At 41.7% G+C, this 21,822-nt stretch overlaps 1 protein-coding gene across 1 annotated transcript; it reads left to right on the top strand.

Moving 5' to 3' along the window:
* Nucleotides 1-5,390: 5,390 nt before the first annotated feature.
* Nucleotides 5,391-21,317, top strand: amd1 (adenosylmethionine decarboxylase 1). Its single transcript, XM_046043141.1, has 9 exons — nucleotides 5,391-5,707; nucleotides 14,281-14,367; nucleotides 15,623-15,749; nucleotides 15,901-16,003; nucleotides 16,274-16,316; nucleotides 17,474-17,618; nucleotides 17,780-17,872; nucleotides 17,990-18,145; nucleotides 18,258-21,317. Exons 1-9 carry the CDS (start codon nucleotides 5,595-5,597, stop codon nucleotides 18,399-18,401), a joined length of 1,011 nt encoding a protein of 336 aa, XP_045899097.1. The 5' UTR covers nucleotides 5,391-5,594; the 3' UTR covers nucleotides 18,402-21,317.
* Nucleotides 21,318-21,822: the final 505 nt, after the last annotated feature.

Raw genomic sequence — 21,822 nt, 5'->3', positions numbered from 1 at the left:
CTGTATTAAGGAGAGGATGACCGGGGCCATGTATTGCGAGATTTTGGGGAACAACCTCCTTCCCTCAGTTAGAGCATTGAAGATGGGTCGAGGCCGGGTCTTCCAACATGACAATGACCTGAAGCACACAGCCAGGATAACCAAGGAGTGGCTCTGTAAGAAGCATATCAAGGTTCTGGCGTGGCCTAGCCAGTCCCCAGACCTAAACCCAATAGAGAATCTTTGGAGGGAGCTCAAACTCCGTGTTTCTCAGCGACAGCCCAGAAACCTGACTGATCTAGAGAAGATCTGTGTGGAGGAGTGGGCCAAAATCCCTCCTGCAGTGTGTGCAAACCTGGTGAAAAACTACAGGAAACGTTTGACCAAACAAAGGCTACTGTACCAAATATTAACATTGATTTTCTCAGGTGTTCAAATACTTATTTGCAGCTGTATCATACAAATAAATAGTTAAAAAATCATACATTGTGATTTCTGGATATTTTTTTTTAGATTATGTCTCTCACAGTGGACATGCACCTACGATGACAATTTCACACCCCTCCATGATCTCTAAGTGGGAGAACTTGTAAAATAGCAGGGTGTTCAAATACTTATTTTCCTCACTGTATGCACAACTCTTAGAGGTGACATACTGACATAGTCACTTAAAATTCTCTTGATGGATTGTGGAGCTGAAATAAAAACATATTGTTAACGCTACACTGCTTGGTTCACTTGGATTTGGATTTGTTATGGCAGTACAGGTATAACGAGTAACTCTGCACTGCAGTTAGTTAGTCAGAACTGAGCCATTGTTAATGTCATCAGTTGCACCTGTGCTTTAAATTATTTTATAAGACAACATAACACCACCAATGCACCGGGCTATTCTTGTCACAAATTAATACCCACAATAGCCCGGGGACAAAACATGAAGGAGTAGAGCACTCCGGTGTGTATTAGCACTTTATTTTTAGAAAAGTATAGTTTAGTTTTTATTTTATTATCATGCCAAATATTTGGCCAGCCCCATATGGGATTACAGTTCACTGCTATTTTATACATTTTCTGGTAATACATATACAAAAACAACAACAACAAAAATGACCACATTATAAAGTACTTCTAAAAAGTACACCTGCATGAAAATGAATGGCTGGCCTACCTGCGTGCATTCTGCCCGTGCACTCACTGGAAGTGAACATGAGTTTTGGGGAGTGGCTTTGGAGGGTGGCCTGATGGTCGCTTGCTAGTTTCTCCAATGTTACCTACTCAAGTCCCTGTGCGTCAGTACACTCTTGATCTTTTCTCTTAAGTCTCCACTTGATACAAGATTTGGCTTGCTCTGAGAGCACCAGACTGGCCTGATTGCTTGTGAGCCAGTTGAAGCACGCTTAACCTCTTCCTGAATATTTTAGCCACTGTATTTCTTCAGTAATTGGATCAGTATTTTTTAAGAAAGCCCTTAGGTACGCTATATACAGTGTATCCCCTGAACAAAATCTATAAAACCTTAAAAGAGGTTATTACCTCACAGCATTAAATAAGCTCTCCTGTGTTACTGCTGCAGAAATGACTGCCATTGACCTGCATCACCCTTTTGACCTCACCTCAAATCTTTATCATCTAGCCTAGTGAATACGATAAGACACTGCAGGCAGCCTTGACTGGGCTTTACTTCTCAGTGAGTCACAACCTTCATGGCTGTAACTTTAATCGCATCTGGTCACATCTGTCACATCTAGCTAAGGCTTGTGCAAATTTCTATTATATATTCTAGAGGATTTATCAAATTGTGTTATTACAATTTTATCTCAACAATGACTTGCTGTATTATTGCAATTTTATAAAAAACATTTACTAAGGCACACTACTGAATGTGAAACAATCACATCTGGTCATCTGCAGTCACATCTGCCTCATACCTGATCTCTGTAACATTCTTTTGAGGCGTGCAAATGTTGTTTTTGAAAGTTATTAAATTGAATTATTGCAATGCCATATCAACAGTGATATACTGTATTATTAAAATGTTATATCAATGACAAAGAAACAGTATTTCATGTGGATTGGTCACATACCTGATCCCTGTAATGAGGTCATTAGAGGCACTAATGTTGATATAGAATGTGGGATCAATACATCACTGCTTCATACCTCTTGCTTTGTTTTACAAGCAGCCAAAAAAACAACAACTAAGATATACAATTTAAATTATGAAAGGAAGAATAGAAAACAAGTGGCCATGCACTAGAGCACTTCTTGCATTCAATTTACTTTCCAACCTTTCAGCTCAGAGTGATTAACCTAACTTTGGTGATCTTACACATTTTAGAATAAAACAAATTTCACTATTAAAATAAAATGACGAGTATTTTTGTCAACAGGGACTGTGCCAATTCTGGCAAAAATAGGCACCCTGCTACAACAGAAATGTGACAGCATATTTGTCCATCTTCCTGTCCCTGTTATACATTTTATTCACACGTGCATTGCACTGCCACATGCTTGACAGTATCAATGTAAAGAGTAATAGCAAACAGATTACATTCAACTGCCAGTCTAAAAAAAAGTTTGGCAGCGCATAATGTTAAAAATGGGAGGGGGGAGCAGCTGGGCCGAGAAAAGACGCTGAAATGTCACTATCACGTTGAATGACGATCCCAGCGCTCTCCAGTGCGTTTACAAACGGTACGTTCAGAACAAGTCCTCTTCGTTGCCGCCGTAAAGACGAGACTTGTCAAAAAAATAACCGCTGCTTTACCGTGTTGTTTTTCGGGGGGTTGGCGAAGAGGAGGAGGAAAGGGAGGAGGGGGACCGTTGATGAGTGAGTGAGTGCGTTACATGAAAACAAAAACACAGAGACACGGGTTATCGCAACGGGGAGGTTCAAATCTAATGCCCCGTTCAACACATAACCGAGGTGTGTGTCCACAAAATGCACCCTGCAGTCAGCTTTCAGTCAGTAGAAACAATAACATTCACGGTTATCTTACCCGTCTTTGCGCTTAGCTTTATAAACGTGCCCGTAGGTGCCTCGACCCACTTTGCAACCTTCATATTCGAACAGATCTTCTACTCTCTCCCTCTCGGCCGCCAGCTTTGTTTTGAAGTCGTAATCCATTTTAACCCATAAATACGTCTTAATTTACAATAAAATAAAATATTAATTATTACATGCATTAATTAAATAATCTGGTCGTTTTATTCCCCCACCATTTCCTTGTTTGGGATTTTGGTCTGCTCCGCTTAATGTTCACTGGCTCGTTGACGTTTCTAATTGGCGCGCAGGGCTCGCTGGGTAAGGTAGTTCTTCTGAGCAGGCGCCGCAGTTCGCAAGCTGGCAAACGGTGATATTGGAAACTACAACCCGCGTTTCTCTCTGCGGTTTGTTGCACTTCGCGTACTCATGAACGCTCTTCAAACATGCAGGCATCGGTGGTTTGGATTTCATGGTCCAGTGTATAAACACCTTTTTTTTTTAGTCTTTATACATTCTTTTTTTTAAATCACTGAGCTGTTAATTACATAGCATATATGCCAATTATTATTAAGGTAGTGCAAAAAAAGGCTAAATTAGGTCTTTACAGAAAAATAGAAATTAATTAATTAGTTTATTTTCAGATAAGGTCAAAACAACACATTATTATTATTATTATTATTATTATTATTATTATTATTATTATAATTATTATTATTACTACAGTAATTTCCAACGCAGGATCTAAAGCAAATGCTTGCTATGTCATTATTTTAATGGTTGCTAAATGCAGTTACTTATTGACTTGTGCAGTTATAATGTACAATGTAATGTTTATAAAATGCAGTCCTTTAACTGCAGTTAATTCATTTTTTGAGTCAACATTGAGTAGTTGTTTGTGTAAGAACAATAAATGAATGCATTATTACGATTGTATGTAGCGAGAATTTAATGTACAGACATGTAATCCATATGAACAGAAGCACGTAGTTCACATAGAAATTTGCCTAAGCATATTGGAGCTCTAAAATGCAATGTTTATGTGATACATAGATAAAATATAACCACATTTTAAAATAGGGTCGCAGATTAACATAATTTACTGTCATACTATTATAATGTAGCCTAAGTCTAAAATGCAGGGGTGTAGGAGCGACTTTGAACCTGGGGGGATGCTGAAATGCTAGGGGGGTTCGGGGCCTGCCATATGAGAACGTTCTGATTATGTCCTCTTTGTAACATTGTTATGTGACTATAAAATGGGGTAGCTGTGCCTCAGGATGTAGAGCAGGTTGCCCGTTAATCAAAAGATTGGCGGTTCAATCCCCCAGTTCAATTCAGTGTATGAATGTGTGTGAATGGTCAATGTTATGTAGTGTAAAAGCGCCTTGAGTGGTTGCATAAAATAACCATTCGGCTATAGAACTTCCCCCTAAAGTCATAAGAGGAATGTGGAACTGCAGCACTTTCATTACCAAAAAAGGGCATTTCAGGTATGTCCCTAATGTTTGTCACCTTTAGGGAAAGTTATGCATGGTTCCACTATGATGACGTCACCAATTTACCCGACCTTGTCACTCTCTCAGTGTCTCAACTAAGGAACACAGAATGGATATTAAACAACGTAAGAGAAGGTTTAGAGTCTGTTGTACACACTCTCTCTCTATTCATCCCAAAAATGATTGTTTGCCGAATAGCCTAAAGAACAGCTGAGTGAAAGCCAATATTAGTTACACCTGTGACATTCTGTTTAATGGACTCAGTAATCGCTATAAAACAAATAGCAACCATGTTAATTGGAAAAAAGAAACAGGTTAATTTCCATCGAAATTAAAAGTAGATTAGGCTAGTGGCCCAAAGAAACTACTGGAGTGAAGAGTAAAAATATAGTTATAATAAAGGAACGTGAAAAGTGACCAACAATTTTTTTATTTTATTTTACAAATTTGCGTTGCTTTTAACAAGTTAGGCTACTACCCACCCCAGCTGCAGGAATCATCACTGCTGTCTTTAAGTAACAGCAGCACAAAAGAAAAGTCTGTAATAAAGAGGCACTGTGCTGCACCTGCCAATAGACCTCTTTTTTTCTTCCTCAACTTTTCAGCACCGCCTTTGCGTTGTGTTGTTTTTTTTTTTTAGAGCCAACTCTGAAATCGCTTGAGGCAGGCAGGCAATGCGAAATAAAATGTACTGTAGTTTTTAACTACATTCTATGGTTTTTAATAATTTTGTACAGGACCACGGCACGCTATGTGTTGGCTGTAAAAATATAACGTCACGTGAGGAAACCCCTGTTTTTACAATGATTGATAGGTCCCTGAACCAACCGCATAGCACAAGCCAGAACCCGTACAATCAGATTGGCTAAAGTTGAGAGTGACGTAACTGTGGCTAGCATATAAAACCACCGCGCCATCTCCATTCAGTGCTCTACACAGTATGGCCGGCGATATTAGCTAGCACTCGCTAACGGTATTCTCTGCAAAAGGGAAGACGGTAACTCAAGAAAATCAACACCCGGATTGCTTAAAGGACTGTACCTCAATAAATTATAACGGATCGAGGAAGGTTTCATTAAGCTGTAAACGTTATAACCGACGTTTTATATTTTTTGTTGGGTGTCTGTTGTCTCATGATGGAAGATAACGGTGCACATTTCTTCGAGGGGACAGAGAAGCTGTTGGAGGTGTGGTTCTCTCGGCAGGATGAGACCAAAGGAACCGGGGACCTCCGTACCATCCCAAGGTTTGTCCGTCCTCTGGAGCATATGGAAATGTTGGCTGAAACACCGGCCATATGCTTGGTTTCATTCCCCCAGTCCGTGACATGTTACCAGTTAACTTAAATGTGGCGAAACCTTGTTGTCCAGTGGTAGTATACTCTCTGTAATCATTAGTAGAGACGTTTTATAGAGGCCTTTGTCCTTAGTTAGCTAGACAGGAGTAGGAAGCGAGTCAAATTCACACTAAAGCCCACTAACTTAACGTTACTAGTAAGCTAGCTAACACCGTCACTGGAAAATGGCCACCTCCCCCTTTTAACAGTGCCACTTCCAAGCTGAGTCATTCATTCTTCGTCGAGGACATTTATGGCAGTAAACATTTTAGTATATCGATGTGTTCCCTCTCTTGTTTTTGTGAGGGATAGATCAGTTCTATTATATAGCTGTCTTGACAGCAAGTTGGCAGCCCGTTTCTAGCTGGCGAACCTTAACTTAGCAGACGTTTGTTCCTGGGAGAAAACATTAAAATACTGTTCGCTGTCTCCTGCTGTTTTCTGACTCGTGATACGACTTAAATATGTCTGTTATTTTAAAGCGTCTTTCATTTCACCAACGTTTATCCGCTCACTTTAATGCTAACATTAGGCGGGCTTAATAAATTTTTTTCTTTTTTTTTCTTCCCCCACCCGATCGGTGCGCACGCGTTTTTATTCCCCCAGCATCGATGTCGGGACTCCGTCTGACTAACGTTATAGCAACTTTAACGTTATATCGGAGTGCTTAAATGTACTAAGTTAAGCTACATGCTTTACGTAAACCAAACCGGGTTTAATAAAATGACATTGAGGGTTTGTATGGCCGTAAATTAGGAGGGTTTTTTTTTTCTCTCTGCGTCATTCAACGAGCGGGCCTCGCCGAAGGTGTCAAGCATGTGGTCGCCTGTCGTCACCGCGTGTTTCCTCTGTTGCAGCGACCAACACAGACGGACACACACTGACGTAAAAGTCACAGATCCTTCAAATTTCAGTTTCTGGTCAACCACATGGGATTAGTTTTGCAATGAAGATGGGAGGGTTGTAGCTTTGGTTGCCAGTAAGACCGGACCTCAAATGCCGTCTAAATTTCAGCCATCAGAATGTTTTGGTATGAGATCTCATGACTGACGCGGAGCTGCTTATTTAATTTATGTTATGTCACATATTGCACGGCAGCCCCAAGATCTGTAGGTTCGACTAACATTGCCTGCAGTCCTTGTTCCGGTCACGTTTGCAGCCATGGAGGATCTCTCCTCCCAGCTCCTCTGATTGGTTAGCGGGTCTCCTACTGTGATTTGCTTAGAGGCGCTGCATTCAAAGAACGTGGAATGTCTGAGTGATGGGACATTCAGCGAATTGGATGTGAATGGTTGTTGACCTAAGCCCCTAGTCAACAACACCAAATAAATGTTAGTGTGCCTCAAGGCTGAGGAAAGGGAGTCAGTCATACATTTATAGTTCAAGATGACAGTTATGTCGCTATCTGGTGCTGAATAAAATTCCCACCAGACAGGTGTTGACTCTTCAGTGTGGGCGTAGAGCAACTAGAGGTGTTAGTCGATTCGAACTGTCAACTAGGAAAAATTCACCCAGCAGCACGTCCTTCTTTCCTGTTTTTACTTGCATTTTCTGTTCTTCTACATTGTTTGGGGTTTAACATTTTTTCTTTTTTTCTTTTTTCTTTTTCTTTTTTTTAAACTGCTTGACACAGAGTTCAAGAATAATTCTGCCTTCAGGATGAGTGACTTTCCTGGCCATTACGTCGATTTTAGAGAGGTCCGTTTTAAGAAGTGTGTGTGTGTGTGTGTGTGTGTGGCCGGTCAGGTCAAGGAGGACTAGCATTAATTTAAAGCCTGGCGGCAGATTAACCGCTCAGAGGGATCTCAAAGGGCCTATGATTCACAAATGTGGAGCTCGCTCACTTTACCTCTGCTGTCCTTCCTCGGGGGTCAACAGCAGTCTGCTTCTAGTGATTGTCAAGCAACTAGTCCTGAGGACCAGTTAAAATCATGATCAATTATACACACTTCAAAATGTGGCCCTCATGACTCCGCAGCTAAATGTTAGTTATGACCTCTTGTGAATGTAGCTGTCTGATCATTTTTATGTTGTCGTTTTAGCTCTCCAGTCTTTTAAATTTTGCATCTAAAGTAGCCAGAATTCTTGGAACCTGTGTCATCTTGGTACACCACGTGTCCCTGTCTTGGGCAAGGATTAAAACTCTGTAAACTACTTGCTGGCAGTGTAATCGGGTCCTTTCCTGGCATCTACTTTCTTTTAGGAAAATCTGATGCTGCCGAGCAACCACAAATAGCCTCTGGTGTCCATTTCACACTGAAACGAGAGCTGACCCAGGTCTCCAGTAACGCTGTTCCTCTGCTATGACTCTGGGAAGCTGGCATGTTGCGACAGCTATGCCCTTATGTGGAGGTTGGGGGTGACGACGCATAAAATTTTAACTGGCCAAGTCATACCTGTGGAGCTTATCTTTGTTTGTATAAAGTGGCCCGCCTGTTTCTGCTATTTCACATTGTATTAAATATCAAAGGCAGAAAGGAGAAATGCCAGTTTTACGTAGAATGGCTGCGTCAGGGTTTAAGCTTGGTTAACTTTCATGTAAACGCATTGCAACCAGTAGAGGTACAGCTCCAGAGTTAGGAAACATCACTGCAGATCCATCGCAACCTGGACACAACTACCACAACTCTGGTAGGCTCTACAGCGCTGTACTCCAGAACTGCCAGACATAAGAACCATTCTTTCCTCACACCATCCCTCAGATGAACTGTTAAGTCAGCCATATAGGGTTAATAACCCTGTAACACTTAGACATCCTCTTAGCTACAAATTATATTTATAGCTTAAAATACACTAATGTACATATAATCCATCAGTGAATCTTGAACCCTGTATATACAGTACATAACCACCCACTAGATAAGTGGATGGACCCATTTTCACCTACTTGTATGGACTTGTCTCATCATTGTTTGAAATCCGGCTGGTGATGGTGGTGTCATCCGCAAACGGTTCTCTCCATGTCATGGGTGTACAGCGTGAACAGGAGGGGGCAGTGAACATAGCCCTGAGGGGTACTAGTAAAATAAATTGCAAAGTTTAATGAAGCTGCTGGTGGCCGCATCTACTTGCGCCGCCAATGCCATGACAACCTATTTTTACTCAGCTTTGTTGTCCATTTCTACCTTCCTGTAAATTGTTCTTTGTAGTAAGATTGAGAGCATCTTGAAACCGGAGTCGAATTCCTTTTGTATGTGTAACATACTGTACTTGGCCAGTGAAGCTGATAATGCGATGAACAAGAAACGAGGCTGCATGCCTTACCGTTGTCACAAACAGAAGCAGGAGGTAAACCTTTCCCATCTATATTCACTATCAAATAACCCCTGCGTGTATAGTACACATCCTTACAGCAACACAACATACAAGTAATGAAAAGGGCTCAGTGTTGATGCACACGCAATACTCCCGTTCACTTTTATGTCTAAATATGGTGGCCATGGTCAAGAAGTAAGATGGGGCAGGACTATGAAGCTAGCCTGTTCACCTTTAGCCTGCAACGTGACATGGTTATCTCATTCTCTGTGGGGAGCAAATTAAATTTGGAGACCACAACAACCGACAGGTGCAGCTCTGGTGATGAACAGTGTGGGTGTTTATCCATGTAAAAGATGTTTGTGACACTTGACATAGTTTTGTCTCCTAATCATCTGTATGAGGTCTGTTGGTAAGTTAATGTTGGCCTCTGACTGCTGAGGCACATCATAATAATAACACATGCGCACACTCACTGAAGTAGGTAGTCAACATTCATGACAGCTGGAGTACACTGATTACATGACACCCAGCGTCTCAGAAGAATGGTAATCTGTTAATTCAGCATTTGCTGCTTTGGTTCTATGACAACTGTTGTGTTTGTGGACTCCTGGAAGTCCTAGCTTTCAAGTTTCACCTAGCTCTGTTACTGTTCATAGTTTGGACAAGCTTGACAAAAAGAAACATGGCAACGCCAAAGAATTTAGAAGCAAAGAGGCAAAACCTGCGTGCTTTTACTTGACAACTGCCGCTAGATAGCGCTGCCACTATTTTGGACTGAAGCTGTGCCTTCAGCGGGCCAGCCTCGCTCCACTATGCATTTCATCAAATTAATTGTATGATTAGGAATAAGAACATGTTGAGAAACTGGCTTATTATTCATCCTGCACTGCAGCAGCTAATAAGGGGCATGCTGGAGTAGAAACCAAACATACCTTTCTCAAGTAATACAGTAACGTCACATCTATGAAGGTGGAACAAACATAGCTAGGAACCTAGTATTTATTTTCATATGTTTAAATAACTTATGTAGACAGTAATCAGAAGTCAAAAATGTTCTCTGTAGTTGCAATATAATCTCTTTTCGGAAACATAGGGTTAATCTTTGTTTTTAACAATGCATTTAGACCTCATCAAGATAACATGACATAATGCAGTTTAAACATATACTTTTATTAATTGTACACTAAAGTACAACAATATACTAAAGTATTGATAAATAAGACTCAAATGTTTAAAACTACATTAAAGGTAAAAAAAAAAAAAAGTATTACTAGCAGTACTACTAATGAACTTGAAAGGAAAATGGTGTCTGTATTATGTGTGCCTGCCAAACAGAAACTATAACCAAACCCTGCTGCTGTTAATGCAGCATATTCACATCTAGTTTATCCCTTTACCAACACTCTTTTTCCAGCCACCACCTGGCTCTTAAACATGCGATCTACGATACAGTGACAGAGAGGAAACGCTGCTCTTGAATGCATCTAATACAAAAATAAACTGGCCTTGATATGCACTGTACAGTGCCAGCAGCAGGTTGTGAACATCGGTCATAAATTGGGAGAAATATGGAAAATCAGGATTCTGACCACGGGAGGAAACCAGGAGAGGACAAAGTCTCCCAGGAAAATCAGGAGGGTTAGCAAGTATGTTCATGAATGTTGTCAAATGTATTTGGGCTAAGAGGACAAGTGATGGGGGATATATTTATTAGTCATTTACCGTGAGCAGCTGATCGCTGTATTGTGTGGCTGTGAAAGTTTATTTTTTAATTGTCATTAATCAGCTGTTATCAACGCTGATACCGATTTATCTGCAGTTGGCTCATATCGGCACTCTGATAAATTTGTCAGGCTCTAACGACAAGTTATGTGCTCTCCTCCTCTTCTTACTCTGTATTTACACGTAAACAAGGCATTTAGGGGTTTTATTCTATCAGATATTCTATCAATGTTTACATTAAAACGTTAATTTCTATGATGGTTTATAGTGATAGGCTGACTAATCGGACTCATCTCTGGCATTTTGAGATAATTGGCCAATACGTCATCTTAGATAACAGCAGATCTAATCTGAAACCATTAATAGCTAGTGTTAAATATACACTCTCCAGCCACTTGCTATGCCAGGTTGGACCCCCTTTTCAGTGTATATTGTTGTAGAGGGAATAATTATAGAGAATAATGCAGCTGAATGACATGTATATTAGATTGTACTCTGCATGAAATAGTGGAACTTTACATGACTTTTCTTTGTTATTATATCAGCCACCCTGCTCTCTAAAAATCTGCAGTGGCCATTGAAAAACCCAAATGGACCACGCAATACGTTAGCTAGCACTTTGCTGACATTTGCTATTTTAATATGTGACTAAATCAATTTCCTTGAAGACTCCTTGCATTGTTATAGGTATCAAGTGTGTCCTTCTTAACCATCTTCAAGATGCGTTTTCCCTTTCAACCATAGACTATATATAAGGAGTGGGCGTAGTCATCGTGACGTCACCTGTTGGTTTGTGGACTGCTGTTTTGAAGCCTCGAGTTTGGCCGATAGGGCCACCGCCATGTTGAGGGTCTCTCTCACCAAAGGCATGTCTTATCCACGGCTCCATCACAACCCCTATTTTCCTCTAAATGGGACCATAATTTACTAAATGAACATAATTTTCTATTGAAGACATGAAACTAGTGATTCAGACCATAAACTCATTATGAAATTGTTTACTGGGGCAATTATTCAGCTGAGAGAACTCCTGACTGATTCAGGAATCTTCTCTGCGGGAAAAGCCAGCAACAATCCTGCCTCCAGCCCATGATCATGTTTTGATTCAGATTGTACATGAAGAGGAGGAGCTGTTACAGTCAATGTGTTTGTGTGAGAGAGGGTCGAGCGAGAGGAGGGGCTGAGTCAGTCTTTGCGTGCAGATTCACAATTTTTAAATGGTAAAAAATTGAAAATCAATATGTGGCGGTCAGCATTGGTAATTTGGCAGGCCGCCAAAAAAAAATCCATGTATAGGAAACACTACATAGCATATCTAAGAACAGGAAGGGGGAAAGTTGACCGAGGATCTGCCGGGTACCGAGGTACGAGGTATATCTGTCACATTACAGCAGGTTGTTACAGCAACTATCCTCAACGGAACAGTGCTGAGGATAGATTTGAGTTTAAGAGTGTGATAGCTTTGGGGGGGAAAAGCTGCTCTGCAGTCTGGTGTGGCAGCAGAAACTTATACACTGTACCTCTTCCCAGAATGCAGCAGGGTGAACAGGCTGTGGGTGGGTGGGTACTGTCCTTTAGTATCCTTTGGGCTCTGTAGGCACCTCAGCAATATCACTTAAACTGCTCAGAAGATCATTGGTACCCATCTCCCGAGCATCAATCACCTGCTGCAGAGCCCTCCAGTCCTGGGCCGTGCACATCCCATGCCAGTTTGTGATGTTCCCAGTGCTTTCCATTGCTCCTCTGTAAAAGCTGACAAGAACTTTTTGAGACAATTTCGTGGCTGCGCTCCGTTAGCTCTAATGCAAAAAGTCATTTTCTAGCTTTTATTTATTTTTTGGCTGTATTTTTCTTAGATATGGTCAAACGCTGTTCCTGGGGCTCTTGTAATAATTACAGCAGCTACCCAGAGAAGTTGATAGATGTACGATTTTATTCTCTTTTCAAAACCTAAAATAAAACCAGGACTCTAGGACTTAGCAACAGTAACTAAGGGGGGCGGGCTTAGCAAAGGGTCAATTTGGCCTTGTTAAGCTTCCTCAAATTTTTATTTTTTTTTTTCTGAACTTTCTTCACGAGCGTGGAGATGTGAGTTGAATCAACAAAGCTTGCTCAACTGTTATCGGAGCGCAGAGCAAAAGGAGGCGGGATGTAGGATTGGTCAGTTGAGGTTCCATCCATGTGTTCGGTGTTTTAGTTTTTTGCAAATATATCTAAAGGCCAGTGACAATGTGAAGCTGTGCTTTTTTTGTTTTTTCTCTATCAATGATAGTTAGGCAGATATGCTCCAAGTTATCAATCAACACCAGTAACTTTAAAATTTGGCATTTCACCGGTCTAATCTTTAAGGTGGCATTTGTGTTACTTTGGTTTTCTGATCCACATGTACCGTGCAGGATTTTTGTAGGGTTGCTGTGTAAATGAAGCCAGGGTGGGATCCAACAAGGTTCCCTGGCCAGACTGGAACTACGTAGTCATGTAGTAGTGTGTCTGGTTTGTAGACCACCCCCAGCTATTTATTTTCTTAATATTTATATCCGTTTACACATTTCTGGTGGAGTAGTGGCAAAACTTAGCAGATGGACTTTCTTTAGTGTTATCCCAGGGTTTCCCCACAGCCTCATGATATTTACAGCTCTTTCCCCTCAGTTTTTAATATGCTCGGTTTTTACAGTGCATAACCATAGGCGGGTGGAAAGCTACGTAATTTAAGTAGTTGGTGAATAACTGACTTACTGCTTACACCTGCTCTCTGACCAGAGCTGTCACTGCCAGTTAAGAGAACTGGTGCTGACAGTCTAGTCACTGTCACTGAGGCACATTCCTCATTCAGAGGTTCCCTAGAAAAGGCTGTAGGTTCATCGGTCTCTCAGGAGCTGAACGTTGCAATATTTGCTGCTTGTGAGTGCCCTGCGGGCCCAGGCTGTACTTCTTACTCGACGATCTAGTTTGCCCAGGCTGCTCTCCAAGGTAGTAACGACGTGACGCAGCTGCATTTGTACCGCAGCTGTGTGGCACAAATGTGAGGTTTGTGTGTGTGGGGGGTGGGGCAGTGACATAAGCAGCCTTACTGCCGTTGGTGGTGTTGTCTGCCACAGCCTGTGATTTTCTGTTTGCCAAGGGACAAGGAAGTGGGGCCAATGTTCAAACAACCTAAATCCATGTTACCCTGCAGCTTTCCTGCACCTAGCAAGTACTTCTTCCTGTCAGTCTGAACCATTTCTTCTTCCAAAATGTAGCATTGTGAGGTTTCAGGTCAAATGAATACATACATCTGCTGTATTTCAATAGACAAATTACAGAAATGTCTTAATATCTACTGGATGTTGCTTTGTTTTGTGATAGTCCCCCTAGCAGTATAATTTCCAAAAACCAGAATCTCTCCCTGTTAGGACTTTCACTCCAGTACTCGCACAGTACCAACAAATAAAAATTGCTAACAAGTTAATAATAAAATACGGTAAATTAATGCTAAATGTCTCTTTTCATTTCTCTTCTTCTAGGTTTGAGTGGGACAAACTTTTGGAGAATGTGCATTGTTTGATCATAAGTGTGACAAAGTCTGACAAGCAGGAAGCTTATATACTCAGGTGAGTGCTGTGAAATCACATACTAACTAATGCTGCCTAGTACATGCTCAATCAGTAGGTTCTGTATACTAATGAACGATTTAAGTATGCTATTTCCAGCAGACTGTTCACACTGAAGTATACTCAAGTAAGAGTCATGTGACTGCATCGGATGATCGCCATTGCAGTCTGAAGAGGCTCAGTGCATTTTGGGGCGGTTGAGTATGTCCAGTAAGATCACGGTTCTTACTCAGAAATTCTACACAAAATCCACATACTTCTATACTAATACTCAATTTGCACTAACCGTACCGGCCAGGTATATTAGCACCTGCCAAAGTATATTTTGAAACCCACTTCAGCATGCAGAGAAACACACAGATGTTGTATATTACATTAAGTGGACATGGTAGAAATTTTATATTACGGAGCAACAGTGAACGACCACTACAGATGTCACTCACTAACATTAGTTTCGGTGTCGACCCACATACGGCAAAAATGGTTAAAACACTAAACTAAGGTGGAAAATGACCTAGAATAACCTACTGTCAAAGCAAATGGGCTATGATATAGGCCTACACCGCTACCATCCCCACTGACCGCCGCAGTTACACTGTATTAATCAGTAATCTGTCTCAACAGTCCGGGGAGCTGGTGCGTCGCGGTTCTGTCTCTCGGATCCGCCACACAAGACTGTGGACGTTTGTGTCGCGATTTAGGTTTCTGTTTCAGAACAGTTACAGCCCTGATACATAGTATGCTCTGTTTTCCTGCTGATTAGACGGCAGGCAGGATTAGACACCTGTAAGCCGCTTGCCGTTGACATCACAGTCTGTCTCAGGTGAAGAGATGGAGCCATGGGCACATGCATTACATTCTGCATAGTCTTCATTGTTTTATTTATTGTATAACCAAGGGGGATGTGACAAGTGTACATGTTTCAAGGAAACATCTATATTTCCAAGTGATGTATGCAGTTCCTATTAATACGTGTGAAGTGTCTGTAAGTGGGAATTGAGTTCTTAATCTTGGAAATGTTGGCACCATGCTTGACAAATTACTACACAGGAAGGGGGGGAAACCGTAGAACAAATGCTGCCTTTTGATCTACAAATATGTTTGTCCCAGTCTTAGATTAGATTGTTTCACCTCTGGGTGTAGTCATTAAAGTATAGCAGGACATGGGTGGAAGCAGAGCCACCAGTTAATCATCACATGTGTAATAAAGGAAACGGTAGAGCTGTTTTACACCTCTCCTTCATTCCTTCCACAGTGAGAGTAGCATGTTTGTCTCCAAGAGACGTTTCATTTTGAAGACGTGCGGAACCACCCTCTTACTGCAAGCACTGGTGCCTCTGCTGGAACTCGCCAGGGAGTACTGCGGTTTCGATGCCATCGAGGTAGGACACACACAGCCTTGACTATATGTAACAGCCTACCAAGCTAAATGCACATGTGATGAAATACAACATTTGACTTGGTTTCTGTAGCCATCACCTGATGCCCAAAGCTCTTCTCTCACATTTTGTATCTTTATTTTGTTTTTCACAGAATTTCTTCTACTCCCGCAAGAACTTTATGAAGCCAACCCATCAAGAGTTCCCTCATCGAAACTTCCAGGAGGAAGTGGACTTTCTCAGCCAGATATTCCCAAGTGGGTAGCATTATATAATCTTAGCACCACCCTCCTTTTAGTCGTTCCCATTTTTCCTTCCTGAAAAATGTCCAGAGAATGCATCTGTAAAGAAACCATAATGGTACAGTGCCTCCTTTAGAATTGCGCTCCAGCGTATCTGTTAGGAAGGCTGAAGAAGTCGCCTTGGGCTCTAGAAATAACCGATGCATGTAACTCCATATTTGAGATGGTTTCATGCAAATATTAACCATAAGGACAATTAAAACAAATTCTTTTTGCTTCTTCTAGATGGCGCAGCCTACTGTATGGGACGTTTGAACTCTGACTGCTGGTAAGCATCAGTTTCCTGTACTGGTTGAATCGTCATGTGTTGTCACACGGTGTTGCTAGTATCAGTAGGTGTTTTTTGTCGTAATGAATACTGAATTATACTCTCCACTGATTTTTGTCCTTGAAAGATGTTTGTCTTTATTTTTTTCTCCAAAGAAAAGGCCAAATAAAAAAACACAAGCACTAGATAAATGAAAAGGCAGCCAAAGATTGTAGAGGCTTCTGTGTTGTTGAGTTTCAGCCACGGCAGGATATTGCGCCATGACATTTGGATTTTAGCAGAGATAACCACTGTATCTAATTCAATCATGAGACTGGGGTAAAAAGGTCACTCCTGTTCTCTGGCTAATTCTGCCAGTATCAAAGCTCTTTCAGAACTTCGTGTACAGCAGTGGTCGGCAAAAGGCGGGCCAAAGCTGGCCCACCAGCAATAATATCTGGCCCATGGCCAGATTACTTTAGCAGCGGCCAAAATAAAAATGATAGCGGCTGGTGCTGAAACAGATCTCAGTCATGACAGCAAAAGTTAATACCATAATCACTTCCTCTTAAGGGATTGTGCCTACAAACTAAAAGCGCAAGATTGTTTTCACAGCAGGACTTTATGTTCTGTTTAATTGAGAGCTTTTACTTTGAAAATTTCTGAAGAAGATTCAGAAGAAGTCTCTGGCTTGCTTGACACACCTCTGGGAAAGCAGAGAGAACGTGAGATGCGATTCCTCTGACTGAGAAACGCAGGAACTTCCCCTGCCTGGAGATACCGGGGACATGAAAATAAGCTCCATAAGTTAACGTGGACCAGTCACTGGGACGCACACACTCCTGCACATGCTTAACTGTGCTTGATGTAAAACGAGTTCTTCATGATCAATTTGTTGGGGGGGGTACTAGCAGCAAGCAGGGATTTAACACAACCCCTCAAACGTGAGTCCTGTGCACTACTGACTGAGCTAAGGAGGCGCACGGTACGTAATGGATCATTTTAATAATCAAATGACTGTGTTCTGGGCCGCCATCTAATGACTTGAAAAAATTTGGGCTGATGCCAGACTTATTTACCGACCCCTGCTGTACGGTCTTGTCATGGTTAAACTCGGCGACGCTTTCTCCTGATTTGGTAACAGACCTTAATAACTGTTCACTGCCTGTCGCCCACAGGTACCTGTTTACCCTGGACTTACCAGAGTACTGGGAGAACAAGCATGCGGATCAGACGCTGGAAGTTCTGATGAGTGACCTCGATCCAGCCATTATGGACCAGTTCTATATGAAAGATGGTGTTTCTGCAAGTGATGTCACTCGTGTAAGTAGTTTCTTTTTCTGTCAACAGCACATGTAAGCCGTCCATTGTTGTGATGGGAACACGTTAAGGTTTGTAAAGAATTCAGTTGGTGGGCAGACATGGAGGGTCTAAAACATGAATCAGCGTTGACCTAGTCTTCATTTCTTCATTTCTTGCTGCAGATGAGTGGAATTCGTGACCTGATACCAGGTTCTGTGATCGATGCCACAATGTTCAACCCTTGTGGATACTCAATGAATGGAATGAAGACGGACGTGAGTGTTTTTTTTTTGGTTTGTTTTTATTTATTTTTTTTAATTTAATCTGTTGCCTTTGTTGTGACAACGATGTAAACATCTCTGTAACGTGGCTCTGCATGTTGTCTTCTCCAGGGAACTTACTGGACCATCCACATCACCCCGGAGCCGGAGTTCTCCTACGTCAGCTTTGAAACCAACCTGTCCCAGACATCGTACGATGATCTGGTCAGGAAGGTGGTGGAGGTGTTCAAGCCAGGAAAATTTGTGACTACGCTTTTCGTCAATCAGGTATCGCTAAAATACATGCTTTCATTCATTCACAGTGATTTTTTTTATTTTGTTTGTCACAGAATAAACCCGTTTTTGTTTTTTCCCTCTCTGCTTCTATTTGCCCCTGCAGAGCTCCAAATGTCGCAGTGTCTTTTCTTCTGCCCAGAAACTCGAGGGCTACAAGCGTCTCGACCGCCAGTTGGCTCAATTCAACGACTACAATTTTGTCTTCACAAGTTACGCCCAGAACCGCCAGCAGAACCAGCAGAGCTGAGGGTTGAGAATGAAGAAGAGGCGTAAAAAGAAAGGCAGCCGCTCGGGGCTCTCCCCCTGCGGCTGGCTTCACCCCCCAGTAGAGAGCTTGTTGTCCTCCTGCCCCCCTCTCTACCCCCTCCTCTTCCCCTCCCTCTGCTGCCGTCGTCGTTCAGAATCTCCCGGTGCTGACGCGGTTGCGAGCCCTAGTTTAACCTCCAGTTTGAGTTGTTTGCATTGTTGTACCTGTGACTTAGATCTCTTGCATGACGGCTCTTTTCTCTGTTTCGATATTCTAGCTCACTCTTGCTGTGATCTTGAAGTGCATGTAGAGGAATTAAACACGCTCTGTTTGAGGCTGTCCACCTCTACCCAGTACAACGGTCCCTTCCTGCAGGTGTCCCCCCTCATCCCCCACAGACAAGGCTTCCGCCCACACTAGGCCAGGGCCCTGACATGCTCAGATCAGTCTGCCCCTTAATCAGCTCAACTCAGCTTGTCTATTAAAATTCTCCACCTAATATGACAATTGGTATTTATGAATCGCAACCAGTTCTTCAGCGCACTTAAAAACCTGTTTACTCATGGTAAAAGAAGACATTTTGTCTCAAGTTTCATTGAATGTATAAGTCGTGGTAAGCTTTTGGCCATTCCAAACATCGTCGGGACATTTTTTTGAAGTTTCTCTGAAAACGAATGCCATACTTGATGTTTAATGTCGCACTATTGGATAAAATGTTTTCATTGGTCAATGGGCTCTTTGGTTGCTGTAAACTGCACTTAAGCAAAATACTTCCTGCTTTTGCTGGGCTTCGAAGCTGACCTGCATTCATCCATTTGTGCTCCTCCACCTCGACAATCACCTACTGTAGTCTTGTTTCCCCCAAATAGACAGCCTTTAAAGTTGTATGCCTGGAAATCTATTTATGAATCCTTATTGTTATAGCGGGCTGTGTCTATAGGAAGGTTCTATCCTATACACACCCGTCATATTCAGCACTCTTAATTTTCCACATTTACATGAATTTAAATGGAAAATGTTCAAACTGAATGTAGCACTAGCAGTGTAAAGCAGCGGCCTGCCCGCCCCCGCCCCCCCCTCCTGTCTTTCGAATGTACACATCTCTAGAGAAAAGCCTGGACCGGGTTTGAGCTGAATGTACGACTCCAGGAGAGCACACCCCCACCCTCCTCTTCCCACACACATGCACACACAGCGTTCACAATGACCTCTGTCGACCAGCCATTGTCCAGCTCGCTGCAGGTCTCGCCCTGCCAGAGTCAGACTGTCAGCTGGCCCCAGAACCGTGACATGACGAGAGCTGGCCCTCCTGGCTGCGCCCGCTTTGAATGGGAAATAATGAATCAGACACTTTTTGCTTAGTTGCCCAGCAAAGCATTTTTCTTCTTCCCACATAATATCTATCCTCTCTCTGACTCTTTCCGCCCCATACAGAAATCTGTAGGCACACAATAGAGGCCCACCAGTCTGAGCATGCCAGGGGGATCCCGGATCATTCCACATGTAACTGCTGCATAAACTGCCATTTTATTAAATTTATTGTGCCCAGACATTTTTTGCAGTGAATTGGTCGAAAATGTGACACCCATAGCAGTTTTTCTTTTTGTTTGGATCAATGCCCTTTTTGTTTGTTGAGGGGGGGAAAATCCTGTGACACCATGGTGCATGTGACTACTAGTGCCGTGTTGCTTGACAGTGTAATGTAGCGCCGTCTCTTCCTCCTTTTGTCAGTAGGTCTGTGCTTCACCTTCCTCTTGTTTTACCAGCTGAAAGTGTAGTTGCAACTACCACATCCTGATGTGTTTTGGATAGGCGGGGACTCTTTCCTTTAGGGGCTGGGTCAACATGTAATCTTATTTCAAGTGCTGAATGCAGGTTAGGTTTCTTATTTATTACTTCATGAAACGTTTGTCAGACGCCCAATGTTTGTTCTCTCTGCCTGCCTGACTTCAGTAGCGTTCACAGTGCTTCTCCTGCCAGAGAATGCAGTTTGAATTGGGGGGAAGACGCGGCGGGAATCTAACCTGCTTTCAGCCCTTTTCTTTGATCTGCGATGATTGCATCAGCACCTGTAACAGTGCATTAATCACCTAAGGCATCTGTGAGCCAGTTGGAACAGTTCATCTTAGAATGAGCAGTGAAGTTGACACTTGGAATAGTTTCTCTCTAGTTTGTCTATCATGGCGTTTTGGAGTGGTTTCATTCTTTTCCTGAGGACCAATTTTCTGCTCTTGCATGAACTACTTTCAACTTGCTGTCAAATGACTTGGGTGATCTGCCGTGACTGTAATGGGTCCTTTTTTTTTTTTTAAAAAAAATAAATAAAAAGTCGCTCATTTAGGGGATTTAAACTGTAAAAAAAAAAAATAATAATAATTTAAAAATACTGAAGCAGTTTAATGCTGACTGTTCCTAAAGTACATTTTAGCCTTGTTGGTGTGAATCATTGCTATTTTGTTTTATATTTTATACAGTGAACTCAAAATGCATTTTTGCAGTTGAATGGTAATAGAATTTTATACAAAAAATATTTTGTATTTTGCTGCGGACCAATATATATATATATATAATTTTTTTTTTTTTTTTTTTTTTTTTCCCCCCCCTCTTGTCCAAATGTTTTGTTGAACTAGTGTTCAAAGCAAGTGTGTTAAGGGATGACCTTTTCAAAGCTGACTAAATCATGTTTTTATTTCACTTTCCCTTCCTCTGTGACTCTTCTGAAATATTCCAGCGGAAGGGGAAGTAAAAGCCTCCCCTGGGTGACATGGGCACAGTTGCAGGATCTATCAGGATGTACTGAAGGAGAAACTTTGCTGTTCTAATTCTTTCTTTTGCTGTTCTTTGGATGGTCAAGATGTGCTAAATATATCTGTGCTATGAGCTTGATGCTTCAATAAAAAAAGATACTTATCCGTGCAACTGTGTTCTTTATTTGAGTTTTTTTTTTTTTTTCAGTCCAGAGCATTTAAGAGCAAAATTTGTAATTAGATCTAACCATAGACTTTAAAAAAAATAAAATGTATCAAGATAAAAAGCTCAACAGAATAAAAAATGATTAATCGTCAGTGCAGGTTGGTTTAGTCACCTCCAACACACAGGTCACTATGTTCACTTACAGTTGAAATCAGAAGTTTGCGTACACTATATAACTCACTCACTTCCTGTTTTATGTCCGTTAGGATTACCAAAATTATTTATATTTGCTAAATGCCAGAATAATGAGAGAAGGATTTATTTGGTACCATTGCCTTTAAACTGTATCACTTGGGTCTTGAGGTGTTGCTTTAGTATTTCCACATAATGTTCTTAACTCATGATGCCATCTATTTTGTGAAGTGCACCAGTCCCTCCTGCAGCAAAACAACTCCACAACATGATGCTGCCACCCCCGTATTTCACAGTTGGGATGGTGTACTCAGAC

The sequence above is a fragment of the Micropterus dolomieu genome, unplaced genomic scaffold (genome assembly GCF_021292245.1).
Source record: "Micropterus dolomieu isolate WLL.071019.BEF.003 ecotype Adirondacks unplaced genomic scaffold, ASM2129224v1 scaffold_44, whole genome shotgun sequence".
Lineage (NCBI taxonomy): Eukaryota > Metazoa > Chordata > Actinopteri > Centrarchiformes > Centrarchidae > Micropterus > Micropterus dolomieu.
The sequence above is the reverse complement of the archived record's forward strand: the minus strand, read 5'-3'. Positions and strand labels throughout refer to the sequence as shown.